The sequence below is a fragment of the Tachyglossus aculeatus genome, chromosome 13, assembly GCF_015852505.1.
Source record: "Tachyglossus aculeatus isolate mTacAcu1 chromosome 13, mTacAcu1.pri, whole genome shotgun sequence".
Lineage (NCBI taxonomy): Eukaryota > Metazoa > Chordata > Mammalia > Monotremata > Tachyglossidae > Tachyglossus > Tachyglossus aculeatus.
Window position 1 is genome coordinate 1,341,228 of NC_052078.1, and position 20,419 is coordinate 1,361,646.

A 20,419-nucleotide genomic window follows, 5' to 3' on the forward strand; every position below is an offset into this window, starting at 1 on the left:
CCAGGCTGGCAGGGGGCTGGTTCTGCCTCGGATGGGACACCTTCCTGGAGCTAATCCAGTAACCCGGTCACTCCGGGGAGTTGGGGCTGGCCTCTGGTCCCAGAACCCAATGGGGGCAGTGCCCCAAACCGGCCATGAAGCCAGTGTGGCCCTGGTCTCCTGGGGACGCTCAGGCTGATGGGGAGGGAGAGAGGAAGGGCAGGGGCTTCCCCAACATTGCACAGAGGAGGACAGAGGTCTAGACAGGATGAGTGACCTGCTCCAGGCCACCCGGTAGACGACACCATCCACTAGACCACCCTGCCCGGCGGGGGAAGTGGGGAGAGACTGACCAATGACGGCCAGCGGCGCCGTGGTCTTCTGGTCCCCGCAGAGGCAGGTGTAGTCCCCCGCGTCTCCGGGCTCCACGTCGGCGATCTGCAGCTCGGCCCGGGTGCCGTCCTGCCGCAGCTGGAGGCGGCCGCCCGGCCTCAGGGTCCGCGACCCCTTCTTCCAGGTGACCGGCGCCACCCGCGTCAGCTCGCAGCGCAGCGTGGCCGAGCCGCCCTCCGGGGCCTCCTGGCGCTGCAGCTCCTCACGGAAGCCCAGCGGCAAGGCTGTGGGGCAAAACACAAGAGGGGCCGTCGGATGCCGCCAACCCCCTAGGCCCCGTGGGAAGGCAGATGGGAGGGGAGACTCCGGGGACCCCGAGGCCCGACGACCCTACCCAGCCGGACGCCTGCTCCCCTGTGTCCCCCACGGGCGGCTGAGGCGGCCGGGCCTACCTTTGACCTTGAGGACGGCCGTGGAGGTCTGGTCCCCGCACACGCAGGTGTAATGCCCGCCGTCCTCCGGCTCCAGGTCCCGGACCAGCAGCTCGGCCCGCCGGCCCTCCTGCCGCATGGCGTACTTGGGCCCGGGCGCCAGGACCGTCTGCCCCCGGTGCCACTCCAGCCGGGCCCCGGCCTGGGCCAGCTGGCAGCGCAGCGTGGCCGAGCCTCTCTCCGGGGCCTCCGCGGCCTGCAGCTCCTCCGTGAAATGCCTGGCGGGGGCTGGTGGGTGGGGGAACGGACAAGATGGGGGTCGGGGGAGGCCCGGCCCGGGGAGGCGGCAGGGGCTCCCTACAGGCACTCGGTGAGGGCGGCAGGGGATGGGGCGGCTAGCACAATCGGTAGAACCGAGCCCCCGGCCTCCCCCGCGAGGCCTTCCCAGATTCGCCCCTCACCCACTCCGGCTGGGCCGTACGACTGCCCCCACCCCCTGCCCTCCATCGGCCGGAGTCCATGGACATCGAGGTGTGCCATCCTGTCTACATCATCATCATCATCATCAATCGTATTTATTGAGCGCTTAGTGTGGGCAGAGCACTGTACTAAGCGCTTGGGAAGTACCAGTGGCAACATACAGAGACAGTCCCTACCCAACAGTGGGCTCACAGTCCAAGAGAGTGGGCTCACATGACACCTTGGGGCTCTCCAGGTGTGCCGGCCCGGCCGAGCAGGGGGAGGGGGAGGGTTGGGAGCGGGACTCTACCGGTCACGTCCACGGTGGCCGTGGTGTTCTGGTCCCCGCAGAAGCAGCTGTACTGCCCAGCATCCCGCGCGTCCAGCTCCCGGACCACCAGCTCGGCCACGGCCCCGTCCTGCCTCAGTTGGTACTTGGGGCCGGCCTCCAGCACGCGGCCTCCCTTCCTCCACTCCACGGGGGCGGCCGCGGCGACGGCGGCGGCGCTCAGCTGGCAGCGCAGGGTGACCGCCGCGCCCTCCTCCGCCGCCACGTCCCGCAGGCCCTCTTGGAACTGTAGCTGCACCCCTGCCGGGGACAGAGACGCGGAGGTGGGGAGGGGGTGGTCAGGCTCAATGCGGGGACTCCGGGCGGGGCCTCGGTGGAAGCCGGGGGAACAGTGTCGTTGGACGGCTCGGCTCGCTGGGAGAACTCGGGCAAGCCACGCGACCCCCAAGGGCTGGAAAAGGACCAAGGGGAGTCCACCCCAACCCGAACCTCCTTTGCTCCTCTGTAGCCAACCTACTCACTGTATCTCCACCTCTCCTCTCTGTCTCTCAACAGCTTGCTCACATCTTCCCTCTGGCATGAAACCCCCTCACTCTTCACACCCGACAGACCACCGCACTCCCCGTCGTCAAAATCCTCCTAAAGTCACATCTTCCATCCTCCATCCTATTTGCCCTCCATCCTATTTGCCCTCTCTTCTGAACCATCTATGCTCCTTAGTCCCTAGCCCTTAAGCGCTTGATATTCACTCCGCCCTGACAGCGCTTATGTGCCGATCGATTGAAAGAGTCCGGGCCTAGGAGTCAGAGGACCTGGGTTCTAATCCCAGGCCTACCCCTCGTCTGCTGGGTGAACTGGGCGAGTCACTGGGGGAAGCTGGAACCGGCCCAGATGTGCTCACGAGTGGCCAGGACTTGCCGCGAGGGGTGACAGGACCACTTGGGTGAGTTTTACCGCTCCAACCGTTGGCGCCTCCTCCAAGAGGCCCCTTGGACACCTCCTTTCCTACCAGACAGCGGTCCCCAGCACATCCCCGGGCAGGACGGGGATGGAGAGGACGGCTGAGATTCCGCCCCTGCCCGACCCCACCACCAGGCTTTCTCTGGGGGTCTCCACCCCGCCGCCCCAGCCCCTTCCTACCTCTGACCACCAGACGGGCCTCGGCCTGCTGCTCTCCTGCCCGGACGCTGACCGTTCCCGAGTTGCCAGGTGCCAACTGCCGGACGGTCAGCACGTGGCACCCGTCCGGCCGGGTCTGGATCTCAGTGCGACCGTCGGCGAGGAGCGGGGTCCCGTCCAGGGCCCACAGTACCGGGCTGAAGTCGGCCGGGGAGACGCGGCACCGGAATGTAGCCGCCTCCCCCTCGCCCACCTCCACGTCCTCTGGGCCTTCGCTGATGATGACTTTCTGGGCTGGAAGAGGGTGGGGAGCCGTCAGACCCCGGCTCCGGGTTCGCGACCCCGTGCCCATTCGCCCCGCCCGTCCCCGCACGCACCGAGCACCACCAGGTTGGCACGGGTCTGGGCATCCCCGACGTCGCAGGTGTAGGTGTCGCTGTCACTTTGAACCAGTGCCCGGATGGTCAGCGTAAGCACGGTGCCCGCCTGGCCGGGCATGTGCCTCCTTGAGATCCGCAGCTCCGCATCGCCCTTGCGCCAGGTTGCAGCCAAAGCAGGCCTCTCCGTCTCACACTCCAGCACTGCCACACCCCGCTCCTCCGCCTTCAGATCCTCCAGCTCCTTGGTGAAGCGGTTGGGCTGGTCTGGGGCAGCGGAGACGGGGGTCGTGAGAGCCGGGCAAGCCCCTGCCCATGCTCCCTGCTCCCACCTCCGCCTTGGCTTCATGATCCCATGCTCTCGGCACAGCGTTTGGCGCGTAGCAGATGTTTAAGAAATGCCACCTTTCCGCTCACGGCGCCTTGGCCGCGTCTCCCAGAGGATGCCTCGGCCGGTGGCTTGACGGGGCCAGAAGGGTGATGATAATAATAATAATAATAATGGCATTTATTAAGCGCTTACTATGTGCAAAGCACTGTTCTAAGCGCTGGGGAGGTAACAAGGTGATCAGGTTATCCCACGGGGGGCTCGCAGTCTTAACCCCCATTTTACAGATGAAGTAACTGAGGCACAGAGAAGTGAGTGACTTGCCCAAAGTCACCCAGCTAACAATTGGCGGAGCCGGTATTTGAACCCATGAACTCTGACTCCAAAGCCCGGGCTCTTTCCAGTGAGCCACGCCGCTTCTCAGCTTCGCAGGGCACTCCCCACCACCCTGGGGTGACCCGCAAGAGTCAGAGGCAGCAGAGCCGGACCCCCCTTTTTGCTGCTGCCCATGAAGGGCCAGGGGCTTTACATCTCACCGAGGGCACCCGAGCAGACAGAGCGCAGGGCTGGGGGGTGGGAGAATGGGGATCTGGGACCCGGCACCCGGGGTGAAGGCCCTCTGTGGGCCACCTCGGTCCGTACCCTTCACATGGAGCACGGCGGTGGTCCGGGCAGTGGGGGTCTGGCACGTGTAATGGCCCGCGTCCTGGGGGTCAGCACGGCGGATGACCAAGACGGCCTGGGTCCCCTCGCTCCGCAGGTCAAACTTGAGGCTCTTGCGGATGGCCTTGCCGTCCTTGGACCAGCGCAAGTCTGCCTCGGGCCTGGACACCTCGCAGCTCAGCTGGACATCTTCCCCGGCCACCACTGTCTGGTCCTCCAGGGGTTTGGTGAAGACCGCTGGCTTCTCTGCAGGTGGAGTGATGACGGGTAGGGCTCAGAGGCAGAGTCTGAGTCAGGGAGCCCGGGCAGGGGAGGGAGGGAGGGGGTCATCCCCGATTGCCAGGGGTCCGGTGAACCCGCGCCCCGGAGATGAGGTGGAGGGGCTTTCCGAAAGTCAGGCCGGGAGCGGATCGAAACCGAGATGAGGGTGGGCCCGGCCCCTCGCCCCCCAACCATCACCACCAGGACCGCTACGGAGGTCCTTCCCTGCCCCTCCTGGCTGCTGCCCTCGGAGTCCTGACACCCCTAGGCAGCAGCTGGCAATCAAGCAGACCGCTGCAGAGTGGCTGTCAATCAGGCAGACCTCCCAGCCAACTGGGAGGCAAATATTAGGATGCTAAAATAATAATAACGGCATTTATTAAGCGCTTACTACATGCAAAGCACTGGGGTGGTTACAAGGTGATCAGGTTGTCTCACGAGGGGGGCTCACAGTCTTAATCCCTATTTGACAGATGAGGTCACTGAGGCCCAGAGAAATTAAGTGACTTGCCCAAAGTCACACAGCTGACAAGTGGTGGAGCCGAGATTTGAACCCATGACCACCGACTCCAAAGCCTGTGCTCTTTCCACTGAGCCATGCTGCTTCTCACACAGGGCTGCGATCTCACCCAGGGTTGGGGAGGAGGTCCAGTGTGTACAGTGTGTAGAGAAGCAGCGTGGCTCAGTGGAAAGAGCCCGGGCTCTGGAGTCAGAGGTCATGGGTTCAAATCCCGGCTCCGCCAATTGTCAGCTGGGTGACTTTGGGCAAGTCACTTAACTTCTCTGGGCCTCAGTTACCTCATCTGTAAAATGGGGATTCAGACTGTGAGCCCCCCGTGGGACAACCTGATCACCTTGTAACCTCCCCAGCGCTTAGAACAGTGCTTTGCACATAGTAAGTGCTTAATAAATGCCATTATTATTATTATTATTATTATTATTATTATTATTATTATTATTATTATTACAGCCTCAGGGTATGGGCCCTTTGGCCCATGTCTGGCGGGCATCGGGATGGCAGTTCTAGGCTGCAGATCCCCCACGGATAGCTGGCTCCCGAGTCCGAGGGTCAGGCAGGCTTGGCCAAATTGTAATGGTAATAATTATTTTTATTATGGCATTTGCTAAGTGCTTAGTATCTGCCAAGCACTGTTCTGAGCACTAGGGTAGATACAAGATAATCAGGTTGGGCACAGTTCCTGTCCCACTTGGGGCTCACAGTCTCAATCCTCATCTTAATGATAATAATCATATAATAATTGCGGTATTTGTTAAGCGCTTACAATGTGCCAGGCACTGTACTAAACGCGGGGGTGGATACAAGCCAATCGGGTAGGACGGTCACAGTCTTAATCCCCATTTTGCAGATGAGGTAGCTGAGGCATAGAGATTTGCCCAGGGTCGCAGGGCGGACAAGTTGCGGAGCCGGGATTAGAACCCAGATCCTCTGACTCCCAAGCCTGGGCCCTGTTTGATGGGAGATGGGTCGGGCCCGGGTGAGGCTCAGGAAACTTCCCCAGGATAAACTTGCTGCCGACTGGCGACTAGGCCGGGCCGGGGCCCCAAAGGATGAGTAGCTGGGGGGGCCAGGCGGGCCCCCTGCCTCTCACCTGTGACGATGAGGGAAGCCTTGGAGCGGAGGTCCCGCAAGGTGAACACCACCTCTCCTCCGTCGGCCAGGGCCGCATCCCGGACGTTCAGGGTGTATTTCCGTCCCTGGCGTGAGGCCTGGAAGCGGCCGGAATCGCCCACGTCCCGGCCGTTGACCGTCCACACCCCGGCGTCGCCCGCGCTCTCGTGGGACAGGATGCACTCGAAGCTGCAGCTGTCCCCCTCTTGGACTTCGGTGGTCTTCAGGCGTTTAGTGATGCCGACGTTCAGGTCTGTGCGGGGGGAGAGAGCGAGGGGTTGGCGGGGCCGGAGGGGCCTGGGGGGTGGCGACGTGGGCAAGACGAGAGCCCTGGCTGGCGGGCGGAATGGAAACCAGGAGGCTGGGCGAATGAAAACCTGCCTGCGGGGTGAAGGGAATGGAATTTCCACTGTCGCCTTTCTATTCTTAGAGAAGCAGCGTGGCTCAGTGGAAAGAGCCAGGGCTTTGGAGTCAGAGGTCGTGGGTTCAAATCTCGACTCCTCCAACTGTCAGCTGTGTGACTTTAGGCAAGTCACTTCACTTCTCTGTGCCTCAGTTCCCTCATCTGTAAAATGGGGATGAAGACTGTAAGACTCCCGTGGGACAACCTGATCACCTTCTAACCTCCCCAGCGCTTAGAACAGTGCTTTGCACAGAGTAAGTGCTTAACAAATACCATTGTTATTATTCCTTTCTATTCCTTTCTATTTTTAGAGAAGCAGCGTGGCTCAGTGGAAAGAGCACGGACTTGGGAGTCAGAGGTCGTGGGTTCTAATCCCGCCTCCGCCGCTTGTCAGCTGTGTGACCTCGGGCTAGTCACTTCACTTCTCTGTGCCTCAGTGACCTCATCTGTAAAATGGGGATGAAGACTGTGAGCCCCACGTGGGACAACCTGATGACCTTGTATCTACCCCAGCGCTTAGAACAGTGCTTGGCACATAGTAAGCGCTTAACAAATACCAACATTATCATTATTTATTGTTCCAGGCTTCCTCTGCAGTCTGGGTTGGGGGAGTGGTCAATCAATCAATCAATCGTATTTATTGAGCACTTACTGTGTGCAGAGCACTGTACTAAGCGCTTGGAAAGTCCAAGTTGGCAACATATAAAGACGGTCCCTGCCCAACAGTGGGCTCACAGTCTAGAAGACTGTGGTCGGGGCGCAGCATCTCTGAGGGGGTGGCTGGCAGTACTGAGATCCTGGGGGGTGGACAGGACAGTGGAAAAGACGACGAGGGAAGGGAAAAGGGGAAGGGAAAGGCAAGGAGGAGGGAGTGAGGATGAGAAGGGGAAGGGGAGACAGTGCGGGGAGGAAGGGCAGGATTTCCCCCCAGCTCTCTGCCACGGCCCGGCACGGGGGCCGTGGGGGTGGGGAGGAGCGGGGCAGGGATGGGGGGGGGGGGGCCCTACCGTGCACGGTGACCCGGGCCTGGGTGCGATCGGAGCCGATGTCACAGGAGTAGAGTCCGGCGTCGTCCCGGCTGAGGTCGTGCACGAACAGTCCCAGGGTGCAGCCGGCGTGCCGGATGTCGTACTTGTCGCTGGGCCCCAGCTCCACGCCATCCTTGTGCCAGGCGGCCCGCACCGCTGCCCGCGACGCCTCGCACTGCAGTGCCAGCGTGCACCGCTCCTGGCTGCTCACGTCCTCCAGGGGCTTCAGGAACATCGCCGGCTTCTCTGGAGGGGGCGAGGGCCACGCGGGGCCAGACCCGCTGACCGGCTGGCCGGGCGGTCAGCCCCGGTGGCCGGAGACCCCGCCGGCTTGGGCACGGGCCGAGCCGGGGATTGTCCCGGTCCTGTCGGTCCCCGGACCTTGCCCTGGTGAACTACCTGAGGGGCAGGGAAGAGGCCTGGCCCAGCCCGGATCCATCCCTCCGCCCGACCCCGGAAAAGTCCACAACAAGCCCGCAGTCTTTGCAGCAGGGTTGAGCCGGGACACTTCGGGCTTCCAAGGAACTTGCCGTGGACAACGGGCCGGATAATTATTGTTATTATTATTATTGTTGCTACTACCACTATTTGGAGTCAGAGGTCATGGGTTCAAATCCCACCTCCGCCACTTGTCAGCTGTGTGACGTTGGGTAAGTCACTTAACTTCTCTGGGCCTCAATTCCCTCATCTGGGAAATGGGGGTTGAGAATATGAGCCCCCACGTGGGACAACCTGATCACCTTGTAACCTTCCCAGCGCTTAGAACAGTGTTTTGCACATAGTAAGCTCTTAATAAATGCCGTCATCGTTAATAATAATAATAATAATAATGGTATTTGTTAAGCGCTTGCTGCATGCCAGGCACCGTCCTAAGCGCTGGGGTGGATCTGAGCAAATTGGGTTGGACACAGTCCCTGTCCCACATGGGGCTCACCCTCTGAATCCCCATTTTACAGATGAGGGAAATGAGGACCAGGGAAGTGAAGTGAGCCCGCTGTTGGGTAGGGACCGTCTCTATATGTTGCCAACTTGTACTTCCCAAGCGCTTAGTACAGTGCTCTGCACACAGTAAGCGCTCAGCGCTTAGGACAGTGCTCTGCACACAGTAAGCGCTCAATAAATACGATTGAATGAATTTGCCCAAGGTCACACAGCAGACAAGTGGTGGAGCCGGGATGAGAGCCCAGGCCTTTCTGCCGCACCAATAATGGGATACGTGTTTAGCGCTTCACACGGGATCCAGTCCCCATCCCTCCCTACCCTACGTGGAGCACCCGGTCTAAGGGGGAGGGAGAGCCTGTATTTCATCCTCATTTTCCAGAGGAGGAAACTGAGGCCCAGAGAAGTGAAGTGGCTTGCCCACGATACCCCAGCAGGCCAGTGGCGGAGCCGGGGTTTGGATGCAGGTCTCCAGGTTGCCCGGGTCGGGGGAGCTCAGCGGGGCTCAGGGACGTTTCCGGGGAGGGGCGGGGGTGCGGGGAGCGGGGTGGCGGGGTCTCACCTTTCACCGTCAGCTGCGCCGATTCGGAGACCTTGCCCGACTTGAGGAGCACCGTGCCGGCGTCGGCCAGGGCCACCCGCTTCAGCAGCAGGGTGTGGCGGGTGCCCGGGTGGCGTATCTCGTGGAAGCTATCGTCGAACAGCTGGACCCCATTCAGGAACCACTCCACCTCCTCGTCCTCGTTGGACAGCTCGCACGAGAAGGCCGCGCTGCCATCCTCCACCGCCTCCACAGCCTCCATGGGGCTGGTGACCGTCACCTCACGCGCTGCGGGACAGGACGGGCACACGCCGAGTCAGCGCGGGGCCCGGGGGCGGCGGGCCTCGGAAAAGCCGGGCACCGGGGAAACGCTGCTGCTTCTGGTCTCCGGGGCCACTTTGACCTGCCCACCTGGGCGAGGGCACCTGATAGAGACCCCCAGCTGGTACCCCGTCTAGAGTGGTCACCGGCGAGGGGCCCTGGAAGAAGCAAGTCTCGGGGTAAGGAAGGGCCTGAAGACAAAGGGGGTGGAGTGTGTGGGCATGGGTGATGTGAGACACTGATGCCATCCAGTATCTGTCCCCACCAGGAGGACGGTGGTCAGTGCACAGAGGGCGGGGCTGGGGAGGGATAATAATAATAATAATAGTGGCATGTATTAAGTGCTTACTATGTGCAGAGCACTGTTCAGGTTACAAAGTGATCAGGTTGTCCCACAGGGGGCTCACAGTCTTCATTCCCATTTTACAGATGAGGTAACTGAGGCACGGAGAAGTTAAGTGACTTGCCCAAAGTCACACAGCTGACAACTGGCAGAGCTGGTATTCGAACCCCTGACCTCTGACTCCAAAGCCCAGGCTCTTTCCACTGAGCCACTCTGCTTCTCTATGGGGATGGAGCAGGGGAAAGATGGGGAGGGGAGTTCCCACTCATCTCATTCATTCCTTCATTCAATCATATTTATTGAGTGCTTACTGTGTGCAGAGCACTGGACTAAGCGCTTGGGAAGTACAAGTCGGCAATATATAGAGACGGTCCCTACCCAACAACGGGCTCACAGTACGGCGCCCAGGTGGGCTGCCGGTCGGGAAGCAACCCCTGGGATAATATGGACCTGGGAGGGGGGCTTGGGCCCTAGTTAGGATTGTAGGGGGAGGGGCCCCAAATGGAAACTGAGGGGAACCCCATAGAGGACGCCGGGGCACCACTGCAGGAGAGAAGGTTGCAGAAAAAGCCGGTTTGGAGATGTTGGGACTTCAGAAATCTCCCAAGGACAATCCACCCAACAGGAAACCTACACTGCAGACGATCTGTATATATATTTTATATACATATAAAATATATATTTGTACAGATTACTCTATTTTACTTGTACATATTTACTGTTTATTTTGTTAATGATGTGCATATAGCTTTAATTCTATTTGTTCTGACGATTTTGACCCCTGTCTACATGTTTTGTTTTGTTGACTGTCTCCCCCTTCTACACTCTGAGCCCGTTGTTGGGTAGGGACCGTTCCAATCTTTTTTTTTTTTAATGGCATTTATTAAGCGCTTACTATGTGCAAAGCACTGTTCTAAGCTCTGGGGGGATACAAGGTGATGAGGTTTTGCCCCACGGGGGGCTCCCAGTCTTCATCCCCATTTTACAGATGAGGGAACTGAGGCACAGAGAAGTTAAGTGACTTGCCCAAAGTCACACAGCTGACAAGTGGGCAGAGCTGGGATTCGAACCCATGACCTCTGACTCCAAAGCCCGGGCTCTTTCCCACTGAGCCACGCTGCTTCTCTATCTGTTGCCTAAGCACTTAGTATACAGTGCTCTGCACACAGCAGGCGCTCAATCAATACAATTGAATGAATGAATGATTTACAAAACAGATAATCCACGATGGCGACCGCGGACGACCCACAGGGAAGCCACCCTGGATGGTGGGGAAGGCGCGGGGCAGATAATCCCACCACACGGGCGATTCACAGGGTGGATCTGCCACAGAGCAGAAGACCTTCGGGTGGAGAGCCGAGGCCCATCAGTGGCGAGCCAGGTGTGGCGGTGGCCGGTGGGGTGGGGCGTGGCAGGGCTCACTCACCTTCCACGGTGACCGTGGCACTTGTCTGGGCGTTCCCGGCCTGGCAGCTGTAGAGGCCGGCGTCCTCGGGGGCCGCCCGGAGGATGCGCAATTCCGCCATGTGGTTCTCCAGGTTCATCCGGTACTTGTCCGAGGGCACCAGGGGCGTCTCGTCCTTGTACCACTGAACGGCCTTGGGCGCCGGCTTGAAGTCGCACGACAGGATGACCGATTGCTGCTCCTTGACCTGCTTGTCCTCCAGCTTCCTGGTCAGCAGCATGGGGGTGTCTGCCGGGGACACCGGGGCCCCGCGGGTGAGGCGGCGCCCCGCTCATTCCTCCGCACCACCCCAAGGGGAGGGGTGTGCCTGCCTGCGTGTGGGTGGGTGGGTGGGATGGTTCACAAGGCCCCGTTGGGTTTGCGCGCGGCGGGCACCCGAGATACGGCCAGGGTCCCCTCCCGTCCCCGGGGCAGGATGGGGAAGGGGCGTCACCTGTGACGAGGAGGCGGGCCGTGGAGCGGGACTTGCCGATGGTGAAGTGGACGGGCCCGGTCATGGTGGAGCAAGTCTTCCTGAGCGCCAATCGGTGCACCGTCCCGTCCTGTTCGATGCCCACGTCCCGCCCCGCCTGCAGCACCGTCTTTCCCAGCAGCCACTTAGCGGGGCGCACGGCCGGGATGGAGGTCTCACACTCGAACCAGGCCGGGGCCGGCTCCATCACCTCCACGTCCTGCAGCTTCCGCACGATGGTGATGGATTGCTCTGTCACCGGGGGCGGTGGGCGGTACGCGGAGACACGGACACAGAACCAGGCAGAGACGCCCCGAGAAAAACACCAAAGTGGAGAGAACCAAAGAAAGGGAGAGGCAGAAAGGCACGCGGTCAAGCAGAGATAGAGGCGCGGAGATAGAAACGCAAGGACGGAGAGACATGTAGAGAAAGACACAAAGATAGACTCAAAGAAGGGGAGACAGAGCCAGAGCCAGGCAGATACAGAGGCACAGAGACCCAGAGAGGAGCCAAGACGGGACGGGATTGAGAAACCCAGAAGGAAGATAAAAAAGATAGGGAGGCACAGAGAGACACAAAAATAGAATGCGATTGTCAGAGAGAGATTTGGGAACCATCCCTGATTAGGTTCGGGGGAACCTGCCCGGCAGGAGCCCATGCCTGGGCCGCCCCTGCCCCTGGCATGGGCTCGGACGCTGGAACGGGCACAGGACCAGATTGGGGGAAAGAGGGAGAGGTCCCCCTCTCCCCTCTATTTGAGGCCTCCCCTCTATTTGTGGCCTATTTCAGGCCGCACCGGGGCACGACAGGCCCACAGTGCCCATTTCTGGACCCCAGATCGTGGGAAGTTCATTCCTCCCCCAGCCACCGTGACCACCCCCCGGGCCGTCCAGGGCGGTGAGTGCCTGCGGGAATCGTCCGCAGGCCCGGACCCTGGGACCATCGGGGCAGTACCTTCGACGAAGAACTGAGCGGAGGTTCGGGCATCGCCGGCGTCGCAGGTGTACGTGTCCTCGTCGGCCGGCTCGGCGTTCTGGATGACCAGCTTGCGGAACAGCCCGTCGCTCACCATCTCGTACTTGGGCCCGGGGACCAGCTCCGTCCGCTGCTTGTACCAGCGGACCTGGGCGCTGGCCCGAGACACCTGACACTCCAGCACGCCGCGGTGCTTCTCCATGGCGATCTTGTCCCGCAGGGGCTTCAGGATCTTCACCGGGAATTCTGGGGGCAGGCCGGGGGGAAGGGAGGAGGGGTTCCATCCGCATCCTGTCCACCCTGAGTCCCTGCGGGCTCCTTCTCAGATCAACAGGCCTTCAAGGGCAGGGACTTTGTTGCCACCTCTTCGCTCTATCCCCCCAGCATCCAGTGAGAGATAGTGTGTATGTGTGTTTTGTCTCCCCTTGAGGACAGGGGCTGTATCTCCTCCTATTCGCTCTGTCCCACAGCATCCAGTGAGAGAGAGCATATTTGCCGTGTGTCTGTGTGTGTGTGTGTGTGTGTGTGTGTGAGTGAGAGGAAGAGAGAGAGAGAGAGAGAGAGAAACCCGTCTACGTGTTTTGTTTTGTTGTAATAATGATGGCATTTGTTAAGCGCTTACTATGTGCAAAGCACTGTTCCAAGCGCTGGGGAGGTTACAAGGTGATCAGGTTGTCCCACGGGGGGCTCACAGTCTTCATCCCCATTTTTACAGATGAAGGAACTGAGGCCCAGGGAAGTGAAGTGACTAGCCCAAAGTCCCACAGATGACAAGTAGCAGAGCCGGGATTCGAACCCATGACCTCTGACTCCAAAGCCCGGGCTCTTTCCACTGAGCCACGCTGCTTCTCTAGCTGCTGTCTGTCTCCCCCTTCTAGACTGTGAGCCCGTGGTTGGGTAGGGACCGTCTGTATCTGTTGCCAACTTGTACTTCCCAAGAGCTTAGTCCAGTGCTGTGCACACAGTAAGCGCTCACGAAAGACGACTGATTGAATGAATGAACGAATGAAGAGAGAGCTCTCCCCATTAGACAGGCAGCCCCTTGCGGGAGAGGGCCTTGTGTCCTTTTCCTTCCGCCCTACCCCGGGCATCCAGCACAGCAAGTGTGTGAGTACGTTCCTTATCCCCTGCCACATCGGACCAGGGGACTGTGTCTCCCCTTCCCCGTCGCCCCATGCACGGCGCAGACCCCGGCCCCCGCCCCACCCCCCGAAACACTGACCACCTCGGGCCCCTGGCTCTGGCCTCCCCTCACCTTTTACTCGCAGCTGAGCTCGGGACTCGGCGTTTTCGGCCACAAATCTGATCTCGGCGGCGTCTTGGACCTGGACTTGGCGGTAGATGAGGGCGAACGTCCTCCCTGCGGACGGGGATGGAGATGGAGGCGGAGTAGGGCCCCTAGGCCTCCTCTTCCTCTAGGACCGGGACCCAGCTTTCTCCTCCCTCCATCCCGATGCTCTGGTTCATTGCTTCGCCCCCTGCCCCCTGCTCACCTCTGGGCAGGGTCCATCGCCCCGTCGTCCGCCACGTCCCAAGCGGTGGCCGGGGTACCGGCTCCCCGCCCTGTTCCCGGCTGCCTGGACCGGCGAGCCCCTTGCCCCCGCCTGCTTACCGTCCTGTCGCATCTTGATGTTTTCTCCGGCCTTCAGCTTGCTGTCGTTCTTGAACCACTGCGCCTGCACCTCGTCGTGCGAGATCTCGCAGCTGAAGGCCGCGCTCTCCTTCTCCATCACTTCCACATCCTCCAGGGGCTTCACTATCTGGATGTTCCGGCCTGAGGAGGAGGAGGAGAACGATCAGGGCCCCTGAGTCCCCGAGAAAGAGCAGGGTTGCTGATGGCCCCTCAGGTTTCCGTTTCTGAGTCCCAGGGGTGGGGGTGTCCCAGGCCTCAGCAGACCATCCCCCCACCGTGCCACACGGCAGAAGGGCGCCCTCCCCCATCCCCCGACCCGGTGCCTACGTACCGGTCACCTGCAGGCTGGCAGTGGTCTCGGCATCTCCGGCGTCGCACACGTAGGTGCCCTGGTCTGAAAACTCACAGTGGTGGATGATGAGGGTCCTCTTCCTGCCCTGGGCAAAGATGCCCACCTTCTTCCCCGGCCGCTGTTCTGTGCCATCCTGGGGGAAGTCGGCAGGGAGGGGAGGGACAGAGATCGGATGGCAACCGGAGGCCCTGAGGCGGGGACCCCGGGGGGGGGGGGACGGTTTGGGGTCCAGTCCGGCGAGGGACCGCAGGGGCCGGCAGAGGGTGGGGACCACCCTCAGGCCTTACTGCGGAAAACAGGGCCCCGAAAGAAACCGGCTGGCCCTCGGGGAAACCGGGCAGCAGGTTGAGAAAAGCGGCTGCCCCTCTCGGCTGCACCAAAGGGGCTGACAGATTGGGGGATCGGGAGGGAGAGAAACTGACCCCCAGCCCCCCTACCTTGAACCATTTGACGTCCACATTCTCTCTGGACAGCTCACACTCGAACGTCACCTTGTCCTTCTCAGCAACAGTGATGCTCTGCAGGGGCCGGGTGATCTCCACAGGCAGCTCTGTGCGGAGGATGGGGGTCAAGAGGGGCGTCGAGGGAAGGTCAGTGGGGGCCCGGCGCTACAGAGAATCCCCCGCGCCGTCCCTTTGCCACCCGCTGACCCCAAAAGGCTTCATTGACGGGGAGGCCACGGCAGGTCCCGGGATCAGGGCAAAGAAGGGGCCACGGGGGCCGCCGAGCTGGAGGATGGGGAGGGGTCCGGGCGGGACGAGGGGAAGATGACCCTCTGCATTCTGGATGGCCAAGAACGGACGCTAACCCCAGGCACCCCCACCCCATCCGTACCGGTCACCGTAAGCGTCGCCGATGTGTTGACCCCCCCAGCCCGGAAGGTGACTTGGCCCGCGTCCTCCAGGCGGAGGCCGGAGATGGTGAGCGAGTGCGTGGGGCCACGGCTGGACAGGCGACAGTTCTCCCCGGGTTGGAGCCGCAGCCCGTCTTTGGTCCAGCTGCCCTCCACGTCCCCGTGGGACAGTTCCACCTCGAAGGTGGCCGCGTCCCGCTCCTGGACCGTCACCGCCCGCAGGTCCCGCACCAGCCGGATCTGCCGCTCTGTCGGAGCGGAGGAGGAGGAGGACGGGGATGTTGGCGCCGGGCAGGATGCCCACGACCCACCACTCCTCCGGGCCTAAAGTCACACACCTCCTCTCCTGAGCCCTCCCCCCGGCCATCCCCAGAACACTCCCTCCGACTCCTCCGTGGCCCCCTGCCCGACCGCCCCTACCCCGACTCCGTAACGATAAGGGGGGTGGTGGTGGACGCCCCCACCCGACATCCAAGCCCACGCGGGAACTCACTCTCCACGTTCAGCTTGGCCTGGGTCTTGTCGTCGAGGGTCTCGCAGACGTAGAAGCCGCGGTCGGAGAAGCTGAGATCGTGGATGATGAGGCGATGTCGGGCGCCCTCGGCCTGCATCTCCACCTTGGGGCCGGGGGTCAGCAGGGCACTGTTGCGTAGCCACTTGACATCCGTGGATGGCTTGGTCAGCTCCACTTCCAGGACCGCCGTGCCCTTCTCCTCCACCGTCTGAGCCTCCAGCTTCCTCCGGAACAGCACCGGTGCCTCTGGGGACGGGGACGGGGTGCGAGGACCCGGGATTAAACCTTGCTCCGCAGGCCTTGAGGCCGGGGGTCCCAGCCCTAAACTTCCAGGAAGCTGAGGGGGCCCCGGCTGCCGCACCCATCATCATCATCATCAATCGTATTTATTGAGCGCTTACTGTGTGCAGAGCACTGTACTAAGCGCTTGGGAAGTACAAATTGGCAATATATAGAGACAGTCCCTACCCAACAGTGGGCTCACAGTCTAAAATGGGGAGACAAAACCAAACATACTAACAAAATAAAATAAATAGAATAGATATGTACAAGTAAAATAAATAAATAAATAAATAGAGTAATAAATATGTACAAACATATATACATATATACAGGTGCTGTGGGGAAGGGAAGGAGGTAAGATGGGGGGATGGAGAGGGGGACGAGGGGGAGAGGAAGGAAGGGGCTCAGTCTGGGAAGGCCTCCTGGAGCAGGTGAGCTCTCAGTAGGGCCTTGAAGGGAGGAAGAGAGCCAGCTTGGCGGATGGGCAGAGGGACTGGGGGCATTCCAGGCCCGGGGAATGACGTGGGCCGGGGGTCGATGGCGGGACAGGCGAGAACGAGGTACGGTGAGGAGATTAGCAGCAGAGGAGCAGAGGGTGTGGGGTGGGCTGGAGAAGGAGAGAAGGGAGGTGAGGTAGGAGGGGGCGAGGTGATGGACAGCCTTGAAGCCCAGGGTGAGGAGTTTCTGCCTGATGCGCAGATTGATTGGTAGCCACCGGAGATTTTTGAGGAGGGGAGTAATATGCCCAGAGCGTTTCTGGACAAAGATAATCCGGGCAGCAGCATGAAGTATGGATTGAAGTGGGGAGAGACACGAGGATGGGAGATCAGAGAGGAGGCTGATGCAGTAGTCCAGACGGGATAGGATGCGTCCAGTCCACACACACCCCCCCCCCCGCCCCAATCCCGGCCATCGTGCAGGGAAGATGCTGGTTGCCGGACCAACCGAGGATCCCGGTTTCTCCACCCCCTGGTGGAGGGGGGTCTTTCGCGCGTCCGGCCCCTCTCACCTCGGACCTTGAGGCCGGCTCGGGTCCGCACCCCTTCGGCCTCGGCCGCGATCTCGCCCGCGTCCTCCAGGGTCAGGCTGGTGATGGTCAGGCTGTGGCTGGCGCCTTGCTGGACGACAACAAACTTCTCCCCAGCTTCCAAGGGGGTACCGTTCTGCTGCCAGCTCACCGCGGCATCTCCGGGGCACACCACACACTTGAACGTGGCCTCCCGCCCTTCCTCCGACACCACGGGGCTCAGCTCCGTCGTGAACTTCACCACGCGGGGCTCTGTGGCGGCGGGAGGGCAGAGAGGACGTGTGGATGGACCTCCCCCATAGGAGTGACCCGTCCCCCTCCCGGGTGGGGGGCACCCCGTGGCCCCGACTGGCTCAGATCTCAGGGGCTGGGAACCGCTGTTGGGGAAAGGCAAGAGAGGCCCCACAACTGACTCCCGCCACACACCTGCACATATCCGCACATCTATCCCCACGGGTGCCCCGTCCCCGACACCCGTGGCCCCCGCAGCCTGTCCCCAGCTCCCCGGGAGGGTGGATGGACCTGTGGGAGCGAGCCGGACGCTGGTCTTGTCATCCCGGGCCTGGCAGGAGTACTCCCCTCCGTCTTCGGCCCGCAGGCCCGAGATGATGAGGGAGCGCCGGGCCCCGTCCGCTCGCATCTGGAACCGCTTGCCAGGCCTGACTTCCGTGCCGTCCCGGTACCACACCACGGTGCCCTCCGTCCCGTTCAGCTCACATGACAGGGTCACCGTCCCGCCCACCTCCCCGCCGACCACCTCCAGCTGCTTGGCAAACTTGACTGGGACCTCTGCAATCAATCAGAAGGTAGGCGGGGGGAAATTGAGGAGGTGGGAAGACATGTTTGGAGGGCACCTCCAACGGGAAGGGCACCAGAGGTGGGACCGACAGTCCTCCACGGAGACCTCTCTGGGCCTCAGTTTCCCCAACGGTAGATTGGGAGATGCCAGGGGCAGAACGGGGCTCATCCTAGACGGCTGGGCTGGATGGGGCCAGAGAATGGTCGGCCTCTGCTGAGGAAGAAGCTGCGTGGCCTAGTAGATACAGCAAAGCCTGGGAGTCAAAAGGACCTGGGTTCTAATCCCGGCTCCACCATCTGTCTGCCGGGTGACCTTGAGCAAGTCACTTCACTTCTCTGTGCCTCATTTACCTCTCATGTAAAATGGGGATCAAGACTGTGAGCCCCATGTGAGGCAGGGACGGTGTCCAACCTGATTAACTTGAACATACTCCCTAAACAAATATGAAAAAAAAAAGTCGGGAAGTAGGCCGGAAGGATCCTAAAGGCTCGGACCCAAACTGGGGCAAGGTAAACGGGAGAGATGGCAATGGGAGGGTCCCCTATGGACAGCGGAACCGAACTCTGGAGAGCGTTCATCACCATCCCCGATGCCGGGTAACTAACAGCTCCATTCAGTAGCCTCAGTCTGGACTGTCCATGGTCTGCCTTCCCCATCGATCAATCGATCCATCCATCTCGGATCTTCTCTCCCTCTGCGGCCTCCGTGGGCTGTATAAAGGGGGCTTCTTTCTGGCTGCGTCGACCCGAGGCCTTAGTGGACCTAAGGGTGGCTTCACTTGGCTGCCCAGGTCTGCCCCTGCCCACAAGATCCGTCTGACTCCTCAGACCCCTCCAGTTGAGAAGAGAATCGACAAGTGATGGGACTCTTTGAATCTATCGAGTCACTGCCACTCTGCCAGGCTGGCTTTACGTCTTTTAAATCCCAGCGCCCTCTCCTACATGCACAGCATCTGTACCCCCTGTAAGCTTCTAGAGTCTAACTTGAGTGGTCTTTCCCAAGGACCTGATACAGGGCTCTGCACAAAGATGACCGCAAGCAAGCTTCTTGAGGGAAGGGATCGTGTCCTCTAACTCTACTGTCCTCTTGTCCTTTCTCAAGCTCCTGGTACAGTGCTCTGCACAAAGTAAATGTTCAGTGAATACCACTGGGTGCCTGACTGACTGGTTGACTGTTTAGGGGAAATAGGGGCCAGATCTGTGAGCAAAATGAACTTTAGAGAAGGGGTCAGTAGATGATGGGACCCTGAGGAAAGGGAGGAAGCTCAGGGACCAGAGGGGAGGAGTTGCCGGTCCCCTGGGGGGCTGCTGACTGACCTTCGACCTGCACCAGGAACTCCTCACGCTCCTTGTTGGCTCTGCAGGTGTAGATGGCCGTGTCCTTGGACCCCGCCCCCTTGATGGTCAGGGTGTGGACGCAGCCCTCCCTCGTCATCTCGTGCCTCTTGCTCCGCCGGATCTCCAGCCCGTCCTTGAGCCAGACGACAGAGGCTGTGGTCGAGGTGATCGTGGCAGACAGGACGATGGTCTCGTGCTCTTGGACCACGAGGGGCTCACGCCTGGCCGGACGCTCGGGGGCTTTGGCTTCTGGTTCTGGAAGGGGGAGGGAGACGTGGGAAAGAGGGGGAGAAGCCACCGTGAGCGGCACTGGGAGGAGCCTGGGCACGTCCGGTGGGAGGAGGAGGGGACAGAGGCCGCTGATCTGGGGGGCTCTGGGAAACCAGCCGGAGGGATGAGCCCACCGGCCGGGCCAACCGTGAGCCCGCTCTACCCCAGAACTCTAGCTATGGTTCAGAGGAAACTCCCAACAGCCTGGGAGAGTTGAGGAGGGCAGAAGGAACGGTCCAAACGGGAAATGTCCCCCTCACACAGGTCCCGTGGCAATCCCATTCTCGATCGACGGTGAGTGGGACTGCCGGCTCACCTGCCACTTCCAGCCGGAAGGTGAGCCTCTGTCCGGCCGCCTCGCAGGTGTACTCCCCGGCGTCGGCCGGCCCGGCCCCCTGCACCACCAGCTTACGGTCCCGGCCCAGGGCCTCCACCCGAACCCTCTGGCCGGAGCTCAGCAGTTTCCCATCCTTGTACCACTGCACGGTCGTCTGGGCCTGGGCCACCTGGCAGCTCAGGGTGGCCGCCTCCGTGGCCACGGCCTGCACCGTGCGCTGCGCTGGCTCCTCCTCTTCAAATACCACCGGGGGCTCTGGCAGAGATGGGCAGGAGGAAAAGGTGAGATGAGCAGAGAAGGAACTCAGAAGCATACCAATGAATGGCAACCATCACCAGCCCGTGAAGCAGATTTGCTAGCCCGCAGCCCTGACAAGGGCCATCAAGGAGAGTGGGCGAAATCTGGCACGATCTGATCCTGGCTAGGAGCGGGGGGGGGGGGGGGGCAGACACTGGGTGTCCAGCAGTGAACGTTGGGGCCAAAACCCTCTGTGACAACCTGGGCCAGGCTCTGTCCATCCAGGGGGGCCTCATGGAGCCCGGAGAGGAACCTGGGGAGATGAACCTGAGGCAGGATCAAGTCTAAGGGTGAACTGAACTTGTTCAGAATATGTTGCCAACTTGTACTTCCCAAGCGCTTAGTACAGTGCTCTGCACACAGTAAGTGCTCAATAAATACGA

The 20,419-nt window shown here is 60.9% G+C and overlaps 1 protein-coding gene across 1 annotated transcript in view; it reads right to left on the reverse strand.

The window, feature by feature from the left end:
* OBSCN (obscurin, cytoskeletal calmodulin and titin-interacting RhoGEF) overlaps positions 1-20,419 on the reverse strand; it is a 96,955-nt gene that overhangs the window by 46,934 nt on the left and 29,602 nt on the right. Inside the window, exons 20-41 of the mRNA XM_038755935.1 lie at positions 19,719-19,994; positions 19,112-19,387; positions 17,519-17,785; positions 16,979-17,248; positions 15,667-15,933; positions 15,155-15,421; positions 14,758-14,870; positions 14,300-14,453; positions 13,948-14,109; positions 13,591-13,695; positions 12,315-12,581; positions 11,343-11,612; positions 10,871-11,137; positions 8,802-9,068; positions 7,280-7,546; positions 5,850-6,122; positions 3,958-4,224; positions 2,988-3,254; positions 2,632-2,904; positions 1,513-1,791; positions 765-1,031; positions 333-596 (exon numbers count right to left, since the gene is read on the reverse strand). Of these exons, the coding sequence (XP_038611863.1) occupies positions 333-596; positions 765-1,031; positions 1,513-1,791; positions 2,632-2,904; positions 2,988-3,254; positions 3,958-4,224; positions 5,850-6,122; positions 7,280-7,546; positions 8,802-9,068; positions 10,871-11,137; positions 11,343-11,612; positions 12,315-12,581; positions 13,591-13,695; positions 13,948-14,109; positions 14,300-14,453; positions 14,758-14,870; positions 15,155-15,421; positions 15,667-15,933; positions 16,979-17,248; positions 17,519-17,785; positions 19,112-19,387; positions 19,719-19,994 (5,385 nt within the window). The remainder of the gene's footprint in view (positions 1-332; positions 597-764; positions 1,032-1,512; positions 1,792-2,631; positions 2,905-2,987; positions 3,255-3,957; positions 4,225-5,849; positions 6,123-7,279; positions 7,547-8,801; positions 9,069-10,870; positions 11,138-11,342; positions 11,613-12,314; positions 12,582-13,590; positions 13,696-13,947; positions 14,110-14,299; positions 14,454-14,757; positions 14,871-15,154; positions 15,422-15,666; positions 15,934-16,978; positions 17,249-17,518; positions 17,786-19,111; positions 19,388-19,718; positions 19,995-20,419) is intronic.